The following is a 21,002-nucleotide window of genomic DNA, read 5'->3' on the forward strand; positions in this document are numbered from 1 at the left end:
CAGAAGTTCCCTAAGTAAGTCGTATTTGTAAATGTAAAAAATAAGGAAACCAAAACTGTAAATGTAATGTCTTTCTCTTTTACAAAGGACTATGCAGAGGTAAAAGAACTCTACAAAATCATAAAGTAGACTATGAGTGGACAAAAGCCATGTTTTCAAGGATGTTTTCTCTAATGTATTTACAAATGATATTTAGATTACTTTCATGGTAAAGTTTTAAATTGTGTTTACAGATACACAGACACTTTACAAATACATGAACTGGTCCTGCTGCTGAAGGAAACTTTACATACACATCTCCACAGATTAAATGCTGTAGTATGCAAGCAGCCAAGAGCCTTGTCAGTTCCCAGTGACTTCAAGAGTCATCCTATTGAAAAATTTTGGATCCCTTGGCTAATATTTCAGCAAAGTTATACTGAGCATTTAATTTGGATACATTAAAAAAATCCTGCTTTACCATTCCCTCCACCAACCCATCAATATTCTAACGTGGTTATGATCACCTTGATATGTAGCATCAGCAAATATGGTCCACACACAAGCACCTAATCTATCCAAGTCTGTTTTCAGTTTAAAACAAAAAAAAACCCCAATTTTCATTAGAAGTAGTAAATACATCTCATCTCCTGTGCCCTGATACCGGAAACACAAAGACCAACAAATCCCACTCCATGTTTCAAAGCCAATTCTTCCTGTTCTGAAATATGGCACTGTCTCTCACCACACTTTCCCAGCCTGGATCACTTGACACTGGTCTATTTTGGTCAGCAAAAAACCTGTGGCAGACAAGGCATCAAACACAAGTCTTTGCCCATCTCCAGTGCCCTGACAACAAGAAAAGCTATTATATAGAATCTTTAAAAAGAGACAGTAATGAAAGGGAGACAAACTCTGAGGGAAAGATACCAAACAGCATCTCATGCCAGCCTGCCTTACTGAGGGCTGCTCTTGTTGTTTGGCTCTGCAAAGCACTCAGAATTTTGACTGTGATCCAGCAAAGCAATTCTGCATTTCCCATGTTTTCCCACCACTGACTTGCAGGGAACTATTTGTACACATGAAGACAAACCTACACTTCATATTTTGCTGGGTCAGATCAAGGCACCAATCATCTTTCTGGATCCTTATTTTCTTATGAGAATTGGATAAAAAGAGCTAAAAAAAAAATAAATCTTGTAAGTGTGAGCTTTAGAAAGCCTCAAGACCCAGGAACATTCCTAAAATAATTTGCATTCCACAGCAGCAGGGCAAAACCATTTCCATTTCAATGAGCCCTTTGGAGAGGACTCTGGTCTACTGGCTGAAACTTAGGACTGAACCCCAGCATAAAATAAACACCAAAACCACTTGTACAAGGTCACGTGAAAAAGCACTTTTTCCTGTTCTCTCTCAATACCTTGGCTAAACTCTTTTTCATCACTTCAAGCCTGCATCCCGACACTTATTTCAAGAAGGACACTGCCACTCCTCTGCTGGACAGACTGGTCAGCAGGGAGATTTCCTGTCCCTTTCCTGCATCATCCTGAAGCAGCTGTCCCCAAAGAGTCAACACATCCGTGGCTTCAAAAAAGGTTTGACAAAAACCTGGCTTTTAACACTCACTTCTTTCATAAGTTTGATACAAATAACACACACTAGCAGCTAAAAAACTTTCCAGATGTGGTGAGAAAAACCCACAGCAGAGACAGACAAACAGACAAGTTCCCACACAGCGCAACAGTCACTCCCATGACCAGAGAGGGGGTTACAAATTTAGTCCGTACTTTGGCAATGTCAGTAAATTTCAGGAAATCATAAAAACAGATTTGTCATCTAGAAGCCAACACCTTACCTCACACATCTTGCTTAGATTATGGTAATCTAAAACCTCCCACCCTCAAAATGCTCACAAACTTGCACATTATCAACAACATATGCAACCTAAGCACTGTTGCAATAAGGTGATGCAGTGTGTAATGTTCCTGCTATATTACAGAAACACTTATATTCAAATTATTTGGTCAAATTCAACTTCTCAGTTTTGCTCACTCTCATACACTTTTTAGCAGTTTTAAATTTCAATGCTGTGAAATGACTACTTCATTCGGAAACTTGTAAAAGTGAGGAAGTTTTACCTGAGAAAGGATTTTGGGTCAAGAATGTTGGTATTTTTTAGTTACTTTAGATGCAAAGTGATCTTCACAGTGATTCCAAGTGGTTTAGCAGCTTAGTCTCTTTAGTTTCTTCATAAAAGCCGGATGTCTCTATACATAAATTATGTAGCAAAGTGTAATTAACGTTCCTCCACAATATGCCTCGCTGTTTGTTAACAGCTTCTTGGCTAGTAGAAATGTTTTCCTCTCCACTCCCAAAGGCCTCATCCTTCAGAGATTTGCTTGAGCTGCCTGAAGTAGGCAATGATAACAAGAATACGTCTTATAACTCTGAAGCATAAGCAAAGTTTTCACTGAGAAATTAATACTCAAGGCAGAGAAACAGCAGGAGCTGCTTTCTTTTAATCAACGCTAAAGACTTATACTGGGTAACAGCTGCCTGTTACATCACTCCATTTGTTTGCCTCAACCTGCAAGCTCAGATTTCCTTGGGACAGCAGCTGGACCTGTCAATGGCAAACTTGGCAGCAATACCACCCACATCCTTTCCCTCCTGCTCACACACGTGGACTGGCTGGAGTGGGATACGGCATGGAAAATGCAAGCTACCACTTCATACGGTACAGAGGCAAAGGATAATTATTAGAACTAATTTACTGAAATTAGCCATCACATTGTCAGGGACTGATCCTATGGGAACTAAACGGTAACTAAGGAGTGATTTCTTATTGCCTTTTCTTAAAAGGTGTGCTTGTTTTAGGGATTATGTTTTCGTAGTAGTGCCTAGAATGCCTATGATGCACAACTCTAATAATATCCAAATCCTCCAAATGGTGCATATATGCTTTAATAATGAAAGCTACACATGTTCCTAAATATTACTTGGCTGTTCCCTTAATTTTTCCTTTGGTTATCAAGCCATTTCATGACTCCAAAAATCTGCAAATTGTGGCTCACAGATTATTGTTGAATAAAAGCAGATATAGATGCAGACTATTCATATTCAGCCCAGTAACCTCTTTCTCAGATAAAAAAGAGAGAAAATGTTGCTCCCCACTGTCAACTAAAGATTAACTGAACCTCTTGTTCTCCCATACTGACAACCGGTAACACAGATTTATAACTGGACTCCTGCCTTTCCAAGGTCTGGACTGGATTTGCATGGTATACAAATCTGTTTGGGATTCTGTGCCACTTCCTGCACATTACTCAAACAAGAAGCCAAAAAAATGTGGCATTACATGCACAGTATTCATGCTTGTTTAAAATTTCATCCTGCAGGGCAATGTTGTTCTACTGTTTTGTCCAGCAAAACTGAAACTTGCATAAATTAAAGGAGACTGTCTCTTCTCTACACAAGGGTCTTTTTTTTTCAGTAAAAGAGAATGCAAAAGGAATTATGAAAACAGGGTAACAAGGTCAATGATGTGGAGCCTGGTAAAGGAAGAGCCACTACCTCCACAGAATGACAAAAAAAACCTTAAACAAGTCACCATTAATTCCCCTGCCAATACAAAATAAAGAGCTTGGAATATGGTGCACCATAGATTAATGAATGCCAAGTGCAGGCTGATATAAAATACACCTTGTATTTCAGCAGTTTGGCATTTTTATTGCAGTTACTTGTCTGTATGCCAATTTTTCAGAGACAGCCATGGAACCTGATTAACTTCTCCACGTGCTCTAGCAACAGAGGCAAAGAACACCATTTCTTCATTTAAAAGTGATCCTGACATAGAAAAGTTACAATAATGTAGAAAAAAACAAGCTAAGTGATCTCTAATCTTTTATTAAAATTCACCGAGAGGTCACTTGTCTTCATTTCTTCACTCAGTTGCATGACCTCTTCAACTCTGACTTTTGAAACATCCATTTAGTATGGTTCTGTGAGTTGATGAAAAATAACCTGAAACAACTCAGATGTTTGGCATTTGCACCCCAAGTTACCAGGAGGCTGGTTTAGTAATTTATAAAAACCTACATGAACATATTCTGTCAGATACTTATACAGCATGTGAGGACTGCAAGTGGAAGAACTTGGGGTTATCTAAAAGTGCCCGTTATCAAATACTTGGATGTTTTCTGTCAACAGCGACCAAAGCGTATTTTACTTGTTGCACTATGACCTTCTAATCTCCAATATCTATTAAAATCTTAATAACAAACTAACATTTCTAATAAATGGTGGCTAATGACTTGCTAACCATATTCACATTGGGAGAATCCATATGATTCAAGAGTCAGTGCTGTGCTGGGACAAACTGAAGGCACAGGTCACACTCTCCACAATTGCGCTGTCTTAAGTTGTTCGGTAAACTTTGTGGATTCAACTTTGGAAGAATATTCTTGTCAAAACACATGATATTAAAATTTACTGCAATTTCAGATTGTGGGGCCCAAATATATTATTAAAAGTATGATAGAAACCATAAAACCTAAGAAGATGTGAGACAATTTTTGCTACCAGGCTGGAATTTAATATTAAAAGTTACAACCCAACTATGGGTCTTTCTAAATTAGATATTATTTAATAAATTTATAAAATTATCACTCTGACCACAAGATAATTCAGAGACTTACACAATCTAAAAACTTACTAAATTTGACAAGTAAAATTTTTCAAAGTAATATATCCTGCTGAAATTTTTACAGATCAAAAAAAGACATTCATCCTACATTGTCTTCAACTATTTCATGAACTGCTGTTTTGATTTAGGTAAAAAATATTTAAAACAATCTTATTCATATTCTCTGTTTCCTATTAGTTTAAGAAGTCCATACTCATTTTTGTAATGTCTTATTTTAAAATTATTTTATAATGCTGATATTTTTGATGTTGATAAAAGTGGTATGAAAAACTTAGCAAAAATCTGTTAGTTTTATTTTTGAAAGGACTGAGACCACAACCTCCTCTCAATCAGGTCACTTTGATGACCTCTAACATGGTAATACACACTCTGTAACTCAGTATTTCATCTTTGCTAGAGGTCTAAAACTATGTAAATATTTGGCGGTATAGGTCCTGAAGCCTGCAAAGATTTGAAATGTTCTGAGATTCAGGCATCAACACTGACAAATCGCTGAAACAATAAGAACAACTTTAGAAAAAAAAAAATCATTTCAAGCCTTATCTTTTCTATTAGAGTAAGACAAAGGGTGGAAATCTCCCATTTATCCTTGTTTTGTTTTCTATCTTGTCAATCTTTCTGTTTTGGCCAGGGCAGCCTTTCTTCTTTTCATTCAACAAATGCTTAAAAATTGGGATGATTTTTTTTTAGCCAAAACCCTCCACACACTCAGTGAAAAATCTGTATAGCAAATGCAATGATTAAAAAGGGAGACAATTCCTTCTAGCACTTACACTAAGAGTATTTTAGAGAGAAGAACAGCATGTAAATGTGCACAAGTCAAGTAAAGATGATTTCCAAGTGTGAAAATTATTCTTGTCCCTGGCAGCTGCTATGTGAGAAGTAATTAGGTCCAGAAGCCTTGCCGGGCACAACTAGTGACAAGAATATCATTATGATCCATCTGCAACCCCCAAGAGACTCAAAACGCTTCGCCAATCTTTTGTTCTAAGCAAAACTAGAAATCCAAAGCAACATGTTTCCAAGCCAGGACATAGTCAATGTCATCACATGAACACCTCCCTGACCCCCTCAAATGGTTTCAAATAAGGGCAAGCTGAGAATACCTTTCAGAACAACAGAATTTTGGTATCCCAGATTTTATAGTAAATGTGTTTGCTTTGCCTGCAAATTGACTTGCTTTGTGAGGAAAGGAGTGTTAGGTTTTTAAAAACAAGTGAGTCATGAACAAGTCAAAATATTTCCAGTAAACTTCTTTTTGCCTGAATACCCCGAGTTAACTGAAACCAAAACATTTTGCAGACTCGTATCAGTTTCACTGGCTTGTGATGAATCGGTGCTCCAGGCTGTGCTACATTTTGCTGAAATTGTTAGTTACAGAATCACAGGATCAACTAGGCGAAAAAAGACCTCTGATCATTAAGTGCAACATGACCAATCACCACCATGTCCACTAGACCATGGCACTAAGTACCACATCTAGCCTTTCACTAAACACCTCCAGGCACAGTGACTCTACCACCTCCCTTGGCAGTCCACGCCAATGTCTAATCACCTTTTCTGTGAAGAATTTCTTCCAAATGTCCAACCTATAACTCCCACGGGCCAGCTTGAGACAATGTCCTCTTGTCCTGTTGCTGGTTGCCTGGGAGAAGAGACCAACCTCCATCGGGCTACAACCTCCTTTCTGGCAGCTGTAGAGAGTCAGGTCTGCCTTTAGCCTCCTTTTCTCCAGTCTAAACAAGCCCAGCTCTCTCAGTTGCTCCTCATTTGTGCTCCAGACCCCTCACCAGCTTTGTTGCCCTTCTCTGGACCAGAGAAGTTTAATTTGCCTTCATTTGGGGTCTAACAGCTCAACTGAGGAAATCCTCACCTGACACATTTTTTCTTACTTTCATTGGCACCCACCACTGAGGACCAACAGTGAGTGATCTCTTTCCTGTGCCTGGCACCACTGGGATGAGGAAGGGCTCTCTGGCGCCAGGTTTACAAGAAGCAAATGATGCACCTACTCAGGATATCTCATGTGCTACTTTTCAAACTTCTCTTCCACTGAAAGAGGGAGGAGCTGTTTTGTCATAATGCATTTAGACTCATTCCAACCAGCAGCTCTGGTCTTTTCTTGGATAAGCCCTCAGAATATAAAAACATAGTGTTTCAGCAGGCAAATCACTTGCTGCTCTTTCTCACTGTGAGAGATATTAAGTCACTTGCCTAATTAATATGGGTGATTGCTGAGATACCTAAGTGCAGTTGAAACAGAAAAAGATTATGTTACACCTTCTCGGTTTGTCTTAATCACTTTAAAAGAGTTTAATGTCTTTTCCTTACTCAGTGATGCAGGTGAGCCATGACTCCCAGCACATAAAGAAAAAAACAGAAGCCAGAAACATCCTAGAACATGTATGGAACCTTTCTGGAGCATTAAAAAGGTTGCCTCTCTGCACAGAAAGTTAAGCTGGTTGCTAAGGCTCAATAAAAATTGAATTAAAATAGAACTTATGATTACAAAACAAATCTCTCGGGGTTTTGTACTCCTATCTATGAGCTTCTCTTTTGTTATGCCAATCAAACCCCATGTGTTTTTACTAACTTCTTTCTCTTAGCTAATACTTTCCAGCATTTTACTACCTTCCCTCTGCCTTCTGCTTACTCCCTCTTCCCAGGTCTTTGTTCAGCATCTCTACTTCCCTTCCTTTCAAACTCCTCTTGGTTCTCTGCATGCCAGATCTGTGACGATGACTCTAGAGTGAATCCACTCGGAAAAGAAGTATTATCTACCTCTCTGGGGACAAAATAAGCATTGAACTTCTTTAGTTACGTCTTAAATATGTGCTACACTGGTCCTTCCACCGCAGGACAATATAATGATTAGACACTTGGTGTCCTCCTTGGGCATCAACCTGTCAAGGCACTGGCACAATAGAATTCTAATGCCATATAAATAACTTGTTTGTTGCTCAGTTTTACAGTGCTTCTCTTGTAATCTTCAAAAAAGCCATACTGAATCTAAAGTTAATCTTATTTCTGCAGGACAGCACAAACCAAAGCTGTCCATCACATTTTATAGCTGCAGTGATTGAAATAACATTCTTGCCAAAGTACAGCAACAAAATTGCAGTGACAGTTTGCCACCAAAAAAATCACATGGGACTCTTGCTGTTGTGATTCTCTCCGAAAGACACGTGTCACTCTTGCAGAAGACATCCTTGCTTCTCAAGATTCCCTCAACACCATTAATAGCAATAAGAATCTGGAAACAAGAGAGTGAGCGGAAGAGCAAAGTTTAATATTGCTCAATGCACTACATTTGCTTGGTGCTGTGCATATTAGCACAGGTTAGATACTGCTGCACTAGTATTTTCCTAAGTGCTTTCCTAAGCTTACACTTTTCTATCCCAAGCTGTTAGTGAAACAGCTTCTCCTAAAACAGTGCTCTAGGTGCAAGACACAGAAAAGGTAAAAGCAGATCTATTCTGTCCTCCAAGACAGAACTAGTTTCTGCCTTTACAAAGGCATCCTTGATCCTTATTTATCACTGCAACTCATGCCATTTTACAAAAGATCAGTACAAACAGAAAAAGCAAGAAAGAAGAGGAAATATGAGAAATATAGAGACAGTAAACTCCTTTGGAAATAACTTGCTTCTGGAGTGTCATGTCAGAGACATCTGGAATCCAAAACACTCTTTCACAGCAAACTGCAAATAGCCCATATACAGAAGAATGCATTAGAAGCAAAATATTTATTTGATTATCCCCAGGATATGTGTGCAATTAAATTTTACGATCAACTTTCAGGATTTTCCCATACAAAATTCAAGTCAACTGACCTTCTTTCTGTCCTAACTCTTGTTATTTCCTGCTAGTTATCACAAAATAGCAGTATCCTTGGCATCATTCAAAGAGATTTCCTACTTCTTTCCACACACACAAGAAAAGAACAAACAGATTATTCTGGGTTTAGTGACAATTAAATGATGCAGCTGCCTGCACGGTGGCACAGGCTAAAGTAGAAGTGTGTGACTGCTGTTCCCTTGGTGTTTGGAGCAGTCTTGTTTGCCTCATGCTTATCTTTGAAAGCAGGAACATCTTAAAATAAAAGCTCAGAGGGGCCAGTAGGGAACTAGCTGGCAATACTCTAGTTTTGAAAACGTCCTGTGAGCCAGGTTGCACTTACCGAAGAGGATGATTTAGATTTGTGAAGTTAGGTGTCAGGTCAGGTGCTCAAACGCATCAAACTTACAACACCAGCACTGACTGCCTTAAGTATAGTGTGTGTATTCACTTATGGGCAGGGTGGGGGTCGATGGTTTTTGGGGTTTAATCATCAGTCAAGAAATAAAGAATTTGAGGGAGAGAGAGCAGATCAGGTCCCAGCCCTGGCAACACACTGTAGATTAAATGTCTCAACAGTCAAGGGGAGAGGAGTTATCTTATGATGCTTCCTTTCCAATGAGTCCTGGCAGAAGGGCAGGCACTGAGAGAAGACTTGCAAGTGCTCACAGAACTTCACAGCAAGGAGGTTCTTGATGCAGAGAAAATTATACAAATTAGAAGAAATAGAAGGTATTGCCTTTGGCTAGACAGCATGAATTTGTGACCTGCCCTGGTTAAACTTAGCGAATAAACTGCATTATTTAATGGTTTCCTTTAGGAAATAATTATTTATTTTCTTGTATTTATGTGATTTTTTTGTACCAAAATCTCCAAACCTCCCACTACTGTTCTCACTCTGATAGACAGGTCCAGAGGAACTGGTACAGTCCTTCTAACCTTATTTCTCTCTTTCATGCCCGCTCATCCCATCTTCTGCTTCTTACGCAGAAAATCCTTGTATCAATTTTCAGCATCTGCATGATCAGAACAACCAGGTCCTATTTACACTGAACAATTCAAAAAACGGTAGCAGACAGCCCATTACAGTTATAGTACTCCAGGATCTGTACCAGCTCCCATTAGGTTTGCAAATAAGATTTTGACTGCTTCAACTTACAATTCAGGGCAAGTTACACACTAATGGTGGAAAATATACTGCACATACAGTGGCACCAGAGCAGCAAACACACACAATATCGAGGAATAAAAACACAGTTTGTCACTGATCCTATAACTGTACCTGTACTTCTGTTTAGCTCAACTCCTTGTGTTCCACTCAGAGCCACCTGCCACACACAGCACCATTTTGTGTTGCGCAGTGTGACCACTCCCCATGCACAGTGGTGGAAACCATGCTCCTTGCACTGCTTCTCCAAACCAACAACAGGGACAGAAAGGACCAATGAAGGAAGATTCCCAGCGACAGCATCTTTATTCCTTCCCAATGAAAGGTCAGAGCACAGCAGAGATGTTGCAGGGTCACTGGCATACTGAAGACCTCACAACAAAAAAGGAACACTCTTGCAAGGTGCCAAGAAGGGCCAGGACTGCTTGACACCTTGTGCTGCTGCATATAATTAGGTATCTCAGATTTAAACAGCCAGATTTTCTGCTAAGCTTTGGGGCAATCAAGAATCAGGTCATACCTGCTGATGTTAATTTTACAACTGCAATGCAATCCGAGTGTTCAGAATGGGAACCTCTTTCCCATTCTGTCAGAGCCGGATTTGCTAATCTCCTGGCAATAATGCCAGGCACATCCTCTGCTACTGATTCCTGGAAAAAGAATGCATGTGTCATTTATATTTATTCATGAAGATCCTCTTTACATTAGACAAAGTGGCCACAGACAAACACACATATAGATATATCATGCATCCAAAAACATGGCTTGGATTCTGCCCTATATAGTCCTTTGTAAATTAAAAATATCAGCTGAGGTGGGAAGATTGTGTTTAAACTTAAATTTTAAAGGCAGCTAGTACTTTAGCTCTTCATCAACTACTTTAAATATCTTCTACAAAAGCAGTTTGCCTTACTGGCCATGCATTGCAAGGTGAATACTTGTGTTAAAGTTAGACAGGGGAAGCAACAGCCCTCAGAGAAAAGTCTGGCTGCCCAATATTCACTTTTCTAAAAAACGAACTGTCATTTGACTAAGGGACAGAAACTTCTAACACAGAAATTAAAAACAACTGAAAGTTAAATTTTAACCAAGTTAAGTACTTTAAGAAAAAAACAAATCCTATAATGTAGTAAATCCCTCTTGAAAAAAAAAAAACAGAAAAGTTGTGTGTCCCGTAGGAGTCAATGACAGCTCAAGGTTTGACCCGGGCAAGTTGTCAGCCTCCTGAAGAGAGATGGAAAACCATGCGAACCGTGCTGCGGCGGCTTCTGTCGGCGGGGGTTTTGATGCAAGCGTCGAGACCCGTGTGCGAGCGGCGGGCGCACCTTTGGAGCCGCAGAAGTTTCTCCACGCGGGAACAAAACTCGCGGACCACGACCCGCGTCTCTCGTCACGGGGGTGCCACCGCCGGACCCGGGTCACTGCACCGCTCGCTGCCTCACGCTCTGCCCTGAAAGCCCCGTGAGGGCCGTGGGGCTGGAGAGAGGCGTGAAAGAGAGAGGAGACGTCCCCTCCTCCCCCAAATTCGCGGTCCTGCGGCCTTTTTGTGCCCAGAGGGAAGAGGGGCCGGGGCGGGCGCCCATCCCGGGGCTCCGGTGCGCGGCGCTGCGGGCGGACAAGCGGGAGAGCCTGCACGGCGGCCGGGGGGCGTGGGGAAGTCGAGGGGGAGAAGCGGAAAATAAACAAGTGAAGACGAAACTCTCCTCCTGAAGGCGAACACACTGTGGCACAGTTTTCCTGCGGCAGCGGGCCCGGTCCGACAGCCCCGGTGCTCGGCGCCCGACCCCCAGCGCCCCGCCCGGAGCGGGCCCCCCGCTCTCCCGAGCACCCCGGCACCGCTGCGGGACGGCGGAGCGCCCCCGGCCCGGCCCCGCACGCCGGCCCCGCTCACCTCATGGCCCAGCTCCGCGGGCGCCGCCCGCTCCCCCAGCACCGGGCCAGGGAGCGCAGCGGCGGCAGTGGCGGCAGCGACGACTCCTCCCGTCCCCGCGGCGGTGCCCGGCCCCGGGGAGACGCCAGGCGGCGGGGCGGCGGCGGGCGGGCCGGGGGAGGGCCGGGACGAGGGGCGGCCGCGCCGCGTCCCCTCCCCGCTCCGCCCCTGCGGACGGCGCGGAGGCGGCCCGGGCGTGCAGCTCCGCCGGAGCCTGAGCGCTCGCTCTGCGGCGGCGCTACCGGGAAACTTGTTCTCGGGGGAGCGCGGGTCCCGCGGCTGTCCGGCCGCCGGTACTGTCTCTGCCGTGGCCGCGGAGTTGTCAGTGCCTGTGAGGATCCACAGAACGTCCTGACCTGCACTGCTGGTCACTAACAAATTCACAGGAAGGCACCTCACAGCATTTAGAATGTCCTGCACACACGTCCCGGTTTTGCTTCCTTTACTTGGGGTTCAGTTGCAGATTCGCACCCCAGCAGGCCGAAGGGGAAGGCAGTGTGTGCACATCCCCTGAAGTGACCAGTGGCTGTTTCTTGTACTGTCACGGGTCAGCCCTGAAGAGATGATTCCACCTTTTCTGTTACCACCAAGCTGGATGGGACTTGGAGCAACCTGACCTAGTGAAAGGTGTCCCGGCTCATGGCAGGCATGGGATTCGACTACATGATCTATGAGGCCCCTTCCAACTCAAACTACTCCGTCATTCTATGAGCCAGTGTGGACTGCACTGGGTGATTCACGTGTTGGCTCGTCATGCTATAAATGAGTAAATTTTGCCGAAGTTCGACACTATTGGGGTTCAGCAGAGGAGGGAAGTTCAGACGGGCGTCACTAGTGCAGGGTGTGCAATGTGCAATAGGTGACACCAGCAGTGTCCTTCCCCGCGTTTCTCCAGCCCGATTGCCGTGGGCTGTCCTGCCCTCTAGTGCCTGCAGCTCCCTCTGGCCTCTCTCCGCTCCCCGCTGCACGCACACACCCAGGAGCTGCAGAGCCCCGAGCCCTCCCGTGCCCCTGTGACGGCAGAGCTGTCCACCCTGCGGCCCCACCTGCCTGCCGGGGCCAGCTGCTGCTAGGAACACTGACCACCAACGACTCGGTGTAGTTGTTTGCCATGTAGCACCAGATGTACTTCTGTGAGGGTGACTGCCCCACCGGAGGAACTGGCCCCTGAGCGGACAATTAACTACACATGGCAGTGAAGTCATGTCTGGTACTGTTTCCAGTGAACCCACAAGAAAGGACGATTACAAGGAAAACCGAGGCTGGACTTGGCATGCAGCTCAAGGCCCTCACCTCCAGGAGGGGCTCCAAGAGAGGATGCTGAACAGGATTTTGCACAGGCAGAAATTCTCAGGGGCAGGCAACTCTTTGAACCTGACAAGCCTGAGGAATATCTACTTAGGCTCTATTACCTGCTGAGATGTCCATTCAAGCTTGTGAGGAAAGACTAACATGAATCAAAAGCAATTTATTTAATTACTGTAGTAACTACTTTTCAAAATAAGGAAAGAGATGAAATATTGTTCCAAGAACATTATCAAAGCACTTTCAAAGGTTATTATGATGCTCTCAACATTCTTCTCATGACCTTCCATCACAGGGTGTGGGACAGCATTACTTTTCAACCATAAACCTTCCAGGTTTTGATGGATTGGATTGTGTAAAAGGGGCCAGAATTTCCATGCCATTCATTGCACTTGTAACTTCTCTCTTGATTGTAGCAGCCTGAAATCAGCAATTCCAGCATACGGAAAACATGTTTTAATGCTCTACCATTGCTTAGGTTCATCCTTCAGCATGGCTAGGGGACAATACCTGTAAACAGATAGGAATTAATTCCTTGTTTCTAAGCCAGTGCTCTCCATTTACTTGATGACTTGCCTGTTTGTTACTCAGTTTCCAAATCCGTTGTTCCTTCTTGACCTTGTTCTTCTAAGTGGGAAGTGGTGGAATCTGTAGGCTGTTCCTCAGCAACAGGTTGGTCAGTCTCTTCTTCCTCTGCAACTGGTTGGTCAGCAGCATCTTCCTCAGGTGCTGCATCTGCACCAGACACCTCAGGAGCTGCATCTGTTGCCCTGGGCTCTTCAGCAGGTGCCTCTTTCTGATCAGATGGAGGTGAATGCCTAAATTCATCTAAGCGTTTTTCAACCACCACACGAATCAAGGCTGAAACAGAGATAGCCACCATTTACAACCATGGAGGAAAACCCCTATAATTTGAGAATTCTTTTGTATATATTACTGACCTATAAATCCTTAAATAGAGAAAGAATCCTGAAATAACTGTAAAAATGAAGATACACCTAAGGACTGGAGCAAGACAATGGTATCTAGTTAAAAACTGAAACAGATTTAACAAGAATATGATAGATATTCTCATCAATATTGTATCCTCCAGCACCATTCTCCCTAGGATGCTTATTCAATAAACATACATACAGTATTTTTTTCTTAAAAGAAGAGAAATTTCCCTTCCTTCTGAAGGGCTACATGAAGAAGTGATCCTTGAGTGTACATACTGGTAACATGTATCAGCATAAAATACCTAACACACCAGCTCTAATTGTCCAAATCATATTGTCCCTTAATAAATAAAATTCAGGATCCTGATTAAACTAAAAATAAACCAAAGGAAGCAAACACAATTGTAATGCAAACCCAAAATCTCAGCAAGAGGAAAGCTATACGAATGAAGATGTAATCCAAGGGTAAAAAGTGGTTTGATCCAGGAACACAGTGCTGGGCATACGTACACCACACTTTTCTGTTTCTACACAAGACGAATCCAGGTTTTTCAGGTGTTTCAGCCTCTGAACTAATAAAAGAGCCCAAATATTTAGCTTGAACTAGCCCAAAGAAGACTGATATTTCAATCTATTTCAAAAGTAAGGACATGATTATTGACTGATACAGAGGTAAGCCCTTGTTTTGATGAAAAATACTGGTCACCTCACTTCTCAGTCAACCATGGCCTGCCATCATCCTCCTCTCATGCAGCAGAATAATCCATACCTCTGAGAGCTTACACAAGCAAATTAAGACACTTTCATGGCATACATGTGGCAGTACACAAGATGGGCTTTTCTGTTCCCACTGGCACAATCAAGTGCACTACAGAGAACCCTACAGCAGTAGTGGCTGTGTAATACAGAGAAAGTAGAAGCTTTACAGCAGAAAAAAAAGAACTGTGTTCTTTAACCATTCTTTTCCTGACGTATGTGTTGTATCTCCCAGCATTAACAAACCTCAAACAATATAAAGTCAGAAGAGAGTAGACAGTGCAGCATGACTGACATTTCTATTGCTTCAGCTGAAAATCAGTTACCTAGTTGTTTGTTGTCACAGTTTTCCGACATTAAAACATATTAATATAGTAAAAAACCCCAAACCAACAAACAAATACAAACAAATAAAACCCCCGACACAAAAAACATGGGTACTTGGAGTTTTTCCTAAAATAATATGTCCTACCTTAACCCACATTGACTGCATAAACATGACATTTGTTCTGACCAGCAAAAAAAACAGATTACATTTCAGGATTTGGTAACTTACAGTCAAGCATCGTCCTTCCCAGAATCTTCTTCTGTAGTGTTTCTTCCACTTCTGACATCAGCCATGGAAGGAATACTGTCTCAATATCTGTAAGAATTTAGCAGGAAGAAACAAAGGGAAAATGTCACTTTATAAAGTATGACCAACAGGACTTGGTGGCTGGTTTTCTTTGCTACAACAATTAAGGGATGAACCCCTCCCCAGCCAAAAGGTGCTTGCTCTGTAAGAGTCAGATTAAATCCCTCAGATGTTTCGTTTCTTATCGCCAACCTCTCTTACTGAGGTTCATGATCATAGATTCAGAGCAGAGTCCTCTCAACTGCAGTTATTTTCAGAGAGGTCTGGCACTCTTGAAGGGCTTAGCACAGATGAGATACACAGTCATGTTCTAGCGAGATCCAAATAACTATCCTGAACAAGTCAGGAGAATAACATTTCCTGCCTTGCTTTCCAAAGGCATTTGGCTTCTGGTCTGCTGAAAGCATTTGTTCTGACTAAGGAGCTCTTGCTTACCTCTGTATTTCTTAAATGATACTTTTTGTACGCTCTGATCCCAAAGCCTGCCCTGGTTGCAAAACACATTCAGTTTCTGCATTGACCCCATGATTTTACCCTGGAGAGAGTGTAACCATTCCCAAGCTGTGGTCAGTGCCCGTGTGGAGACTGTTGAAGAGAGGGGTGCAGCAAGGTAGCTCATAAGAAATGCTGCTGATTCTAAGAGCTTGAAAGTCACTGATATACAATTTCAAAATTATTTTTAGGGCCTAATTCTAATTGACTAATTTGTCCCTTGCTCTGATAATAATTAAAAATATTCAGAATGACATACTGATTTCTTTGAATGTTCTATAAAAATACATGTACTTCAATTTGGAGCTCTCTTTCCCAATCCTAACCACCCATTTATTTCTCTCCAGTTCCAAAGTAGCGCTTCTCATTGTCACACTGTCACCTCTTGCTTATTCTTCACTGTTTGTCCAGATGACAAATAATGTTTTTTGTGTTCAGCCACAAATGTAAATGAATAAAGTCTTATGACATTATTCTAAATAATAGGATAAAATGCTATATTTCATGGTTGTTTTGAGCTTTATATTACTTTGCTCACATATTTAAAAAGAACAAACAAACCAAACCTCTTTCTACAGGGTCATAAAAAAATCCACTGTCATGAAGATTGTTGAAGACTGAGGGAATGAGATCAGCCAGGTAACGCTGAGCGAATGCCCGAGCTGCAATTTTCTCTGCAGTCTCTTTCTGTTTCCGCAGCTTTTCCAGGTGCTCCAGTCTGCGACGTTCCTGTCAAGGCAGTTGTGCATGTCAAATTTAGAGGCCTTTAGCTACGACTCCTTTGATCTAGACTTTGAAGAATTATCACAGTGTGTGTCCCATAAATAGCAAAGATAGTAAAAAGCATAGATAATTATGATCTGTACCTGGCATTTGCAGCCTCTAACTTCCACTGAAATTCCTCACATGAAAGAGTGCTTGAAAGCAAGTTTGTACTTAATCTATGGAGTATTAAAATACCCCAAATTACAGGGAAGCACAGTTCTGTTGTATTCCTTTTCTGATTTTGGCAAATCTGTAAAATAAGGGCATCGCCGCTGGCCAAATGAAACCCTTCTCTGATGCCTCAGTATACATTAATCTCATTGTTTTTTGCTTTATTATTGCAGACCAAGCAGGTTATTTGCCTTGGAATGCGATGAAGTTGGATACGTATTTCCCAAATTTTTATCTTCCAATATTATACCCTATTGCATGTACAAAAAGATTAAAACTCAAATTGGTTCAGAAAAACATTAGAAAACACAATTATACAAGGCTGATGAATAGTAAGCGATTAAGACTTTTCTGTTTATTCCTATTTACTTAACGTTATTAATATAGCATAACACTTTGCAATCTTGAGATGTAGGTGTGCACACAGAGCAGAGGAAGGGAAGCAGAGGTGTCTCTCTTACTTCCAAGCACTCTGACTATTTGTTTAGCACTTACCATAACAAAAAGGCTTAAGAAACAGGTGCACCAGGTACGGAAGAAAATGCTGTTGATTTTGGCTTTTTGACCAGATGTCCAACTACACCAAATCACTCAAGCATGATTGCTCCAAATAAACACAACAGTGTGGTACTGTTGTATGAGAGCAACTGTGGCAGAGTGCAGCTGTATGTCATCAAAATGCTTTAAGGTATATCAAAGCTGACAGTACCCTTTTGGGCATACCCAGTTTATATCACAGCCTGTCATTCAGTACTGGAAATGTTTTTCTCCCTTCTGACAGCAGTCAGACAGGCTTTGCCCTTAGGAAGTCCTACCTTCTCCTCCCTGATTCGTCTGTCCTGCTCTTCCAAGCGCTGCAATTCAGCAAACTCTGCATTACGCAGCTCTGCGAAGGCTCGTTGATGTGACAACAACTGGGCCAGCTCTTCTTCCTCCATGACTTCCAGCAAAGCCTGCTCAACTGTCTTCCCAACCAACACTTCCAGGATCGGCTTAACTTCAATGTCAAAGTCAAACAACTGAGGATGGGAGTCAGAGAAACAGAGACAAATGTCCCTTGATCACAATTACTCTTAACAAGGATTGGCAAGGAGAAAAGGAGGATGAACAAAGCCCTTGTACCAAAGTCAGGCTGGAGAAGTGCAGGTGGGGGACCAGTGCCAGCTAAGGCAGAGAGAATCATGAGAGCTGCTCAGGGCTAAGTGGTGAGTGGGCTGGACTGAGACACTACACACCCTCCCACAGCCCCTCTGGGGACTGCCAGGGAGAGGCTGAGCACTCGCCTGGACCCTGTTTCTGTGTTCCCAGCCCCTTCTTGGGCTGGACATGTTTTACAGAAGAGAGCATTTCTCAATGCTGTATCACTTAGCTGAAAGCAGCAGAGCCAGTGCACATGGAGACATATCTTCCTTAATTTTGCACTTAACCTCAAAGCAGACACTGGTGAGTTGGGTTTGGGGTTTTTTTGCATGTTCTGTGAGGATTAGTTCCTTTCTGTTTCTACTTCAATTTTGCATCAGAAATGTGTTTTGTATGGGAGACATATTTTGACAGCACTTGTGGACCTGACTTCATACCTCTCCTTCTTCTATTTGTGTGGCCACATCTTTTCCTGTTTTGGCTGGTATGAAGAGTGGAGTGGGTGGTCTGTCCAAAAATTCATCTGTTTGACACTCTCCATCAATCTCTATTATCCGATCACTAATCTCTTCCAAATACAGTTCTAGAAACAAAAGCACAATGAATACTCAAAGTGGGATTCTTTTTATTTTAGCTTTCAACTGTTTTTGATGACTCTAGGTTCTGAATTACATCCAAAGAGTGAAATAACATGCTTTCTATAAAGTTAGAAAAAAGGCCTCTCACAACATAGGTCAGTTTACTACAAAGGCTATCTGATGCTGTGCTCTCTGTATTGTCAGATGCACTTCATGGAAGTGATTACAAAATTATAGTTTACCTTAAGCAAAAGTTTTAAAACCTTCAATTTTAGGCATATATGAAATTTCTCTAACTATACTGAAAATGGAAAGAATAAATGAAGCAGTCTTGACTAGTATTCAAGAATGCATACTGAAAAATAGACCTTCTGGGAAAATGTCATTAGTTAGACAAGTTTAGAACCTCTGATTTCAGCATTCAATGATTTTAAACGGTGTGATTCTACCAACTTCATCACCAATTTAGCAAGTGAATATAGATCAGCAAGCTTTTGTTTTCAGACATATATTTAAAAAACGCAGCCTTTTACCTGTCTGCACATAAACATGTTCTCTGCCCTTCACAGGCTCTGGCGTTCCTGGTCGAATTTGCTCTTGTGTAAGCCTTTTGGCCAGTTTCTGTGCTCTCCTCTGCCTTTTAACCCCAAGGGTACTGGCCTGGGTAATCTGAGCAGGGGCGAAGAAGAAAAAACCCCACAAAACAGAATACACTTTGTTCTTGAAAATGATACTCAATTGCCTCTACAGAAGAATGAAAGTTGCTCTTCATTTTTAATGCTAGTTATCCAGTATTTTGGATTTACTTTCCTGGGTCATGGCCCTAAATTTTCAGTTGGCTTAAAGACTGTATGGCATGAAATGAGTAAGTTATGCTAGTTGCCTACAGGCACATAATAATGACATCTCATACTAAGAGTAATAATTAATTAATTTCTTATTTGAAAGTGAATATTGTATACAGAACTTGGTTAGATAAAGTATATTAAAATGGTATGTTTTCATATTTTGAGAGGTCAAATGGACTTACGTCCAGTTATCATATCATGAACAGAATTGTTTGCTAAATAAAAATTATAGGACCAATTATTGCTGATGGAACAAAAGAAACTCATAATAATGTTTAAATGCAGTATTTTACTTGTGGATTGAGATAAACATCAGCTTTGAACTACTTAAACAAAACTTACATAAAATTCACTCTAAGAAATGGCTACCGAACAACCCAAAGATATTTTCAAACAGTAGCTTTTAAAAATACAGATTGCTTTAAATTCGTATATGATCAAATTATCCATGTAGAAATATTATCTGAAAAGAATATATTACTTTTGGGTGGGACTCCGAACCACCTGGACCAGTGGAAGATGTCCCTCCCTATGGCAGGGGTTTGGAACTATATGATCTTTAGGGCCTCTTGCAATCCAAACCACTCTAATGATTTACTATTATGTCAGGATATAGCAGTAATACAAACAAAATTTGGCATCCTCACAAGCAGCTTTTGCATACAGCTGGACCATTTAGCTCTGCTTCTGCGGTAGGATAAACCAAAGTCTACCCCTCGACTCAATTTCCCAAGAGCTGCAATTCTCCCCGATGACACCTTGCGTATGATAACAGGTTATCGAGTAATGACTTCTGCTCAGGACCATTACTCTAAGGAAACGGAGAAGGAAAATGAAGGCATCCAGTACTTGATGGGGGGTAAAAAATCAGAACTGCAGAAGCTCATATGAAACTAAGTGCTTTAAAGAAGAGCTGGAAACAGTCACAGGCTGGTTTAACTGGAGAGCCTGTGACTACGTGAAACATTGAAGGTAAAATTACAGCTTCGGTAGTTAAAATTATAGATGAGGAACAGCTTTGCTGTCCTACCTATGACTTTCCAACAAAACTGTAGCACGATGCACTCTAGAGAACCCCCATACCTGCGGTGGTGGCGGGGGGACGGACAGAACGTTTCCGCGCACCACCCTCGGGTCGATCATGATGTTGCAGTGGTGCACCGGGCTCTTCTCCCTGCGGCACAGCACACACAGCGCCCATTGCGGCTTCCTCCCTCGGGAAGGGAGCTGGGCCCAGGGGAAAGGCGCGGACGGCAGCGGGGCAGCGGCCCGGGACACCGGCACTCACCTCGGGGCGGCATTGGCCTGCTGTCGGTACTTGGGGCGGGGGGGCAGGATGCGGGGCTGGCTGGAGAAGCTGTAGGGCACGTTGGCGGGCATGGCCAGCTCGGGCGCCCGGACGGGCACCATGGTGGGCTCCGTACGGCGGCTCCGGCTCCCGGCGGGGCGGGCGCGGTAACGGCGTCCGTCTCCCGGGCAACGCGCGGCGCATGCGCGGGCCGGCAGCCGCGGGTGGGGCGGCGTTCACGGAAAGGCTCGGGCTCGGAGACTCCTTAAGGATCATCCATGGGAAGGGATACCTCCCACTAGACCAGGGTGCTCAAAGCCCCGTCCAGCCCGACCTCGAACACTTTCAGGGTGGGGAATTCACAGCCTCTCTGGGCAACCTGCTACAGTGCCTCACCACCCTCCCAGCAAACAATGTCCTCCTAATATCTAATCCAAATCTACCCTCTTCCAGTCTGAATGCGTTCCCC

At 42.7% G+C, this 21,002-nt stretch overlaps 2 protein-coding genes across 3 annotated transcripts in view; both read right to left on the reverse strand.

Annotated features, from left to right (window-relative positions):
- Window positions 1-11,663, reverse strand: part of PLAGL1 (PLAG1 like zinc finger 1) — a 47,614-nt gene extending 35,951 nt beyond the window's left edge. Inside the window, exon 1 of one of the 2 annotated variants that reach the window (XM_066179006.1) lies at window positions 11,580-11,663. The gene's annotated coding sequence lies outside the window, so the exon portion shown is untranslated. Of the gene's footprint in view, window positions 1-10,208; window positions 11,442-11,579 lie in introns of those variants that run through there. The other variant, XM_066179007.1, reaches the window with a different exon arrangement.
- Window positions 11,664-13,159: 1,496 nt separating this feature from the next.
- RSPH3 (radial spoke head 3) lies at window positions 13,160-20,670 on the reverse strand. Its single transcript, XM_066180464.1, has 8 exons — window positions 20,534-20,670; window positions 20,329-20,419; window positions 18,931-19,066; window positions 18,257-18,402; window positions 17,495-17,698; window positions 16,310-16,472; window positions 15,174-15,260; window positions 13,160-13,784 (listed from the first exon to the last, which is right to left on the reverse strand). The coding sequence occupies exons 1-8, from the start codon at window positions 20,653-20,655 to the stop codon at window positions 13,507-13,509; spliced, it is 1,227 nt and encodes a 408-aa protein (XP_066036561.1). The 5' UTR covers window positions 20,656-20,670; the 3' UTR covers window positions 13,160-13,506.
- Window positions 20,671-21,002: the final 332 nt, after the last annotated feature.

This window comes from Chamaea fasciata, unplaced genomic scaffold, assembly GCF_029207755.1.
Source record: "Chamaea fasciata isolate MVZ Bird 193981 ecotype frontalis unplaced genomic scaffold, bChaFas1.0.hap1 SCAF_3, whole genome shotgun sequence".
NCBI lineage: Eukaryota > Metazoa > Chordata > Aves > Passeriformes > Sylviidae > Chamaea > Chamaea fasciata.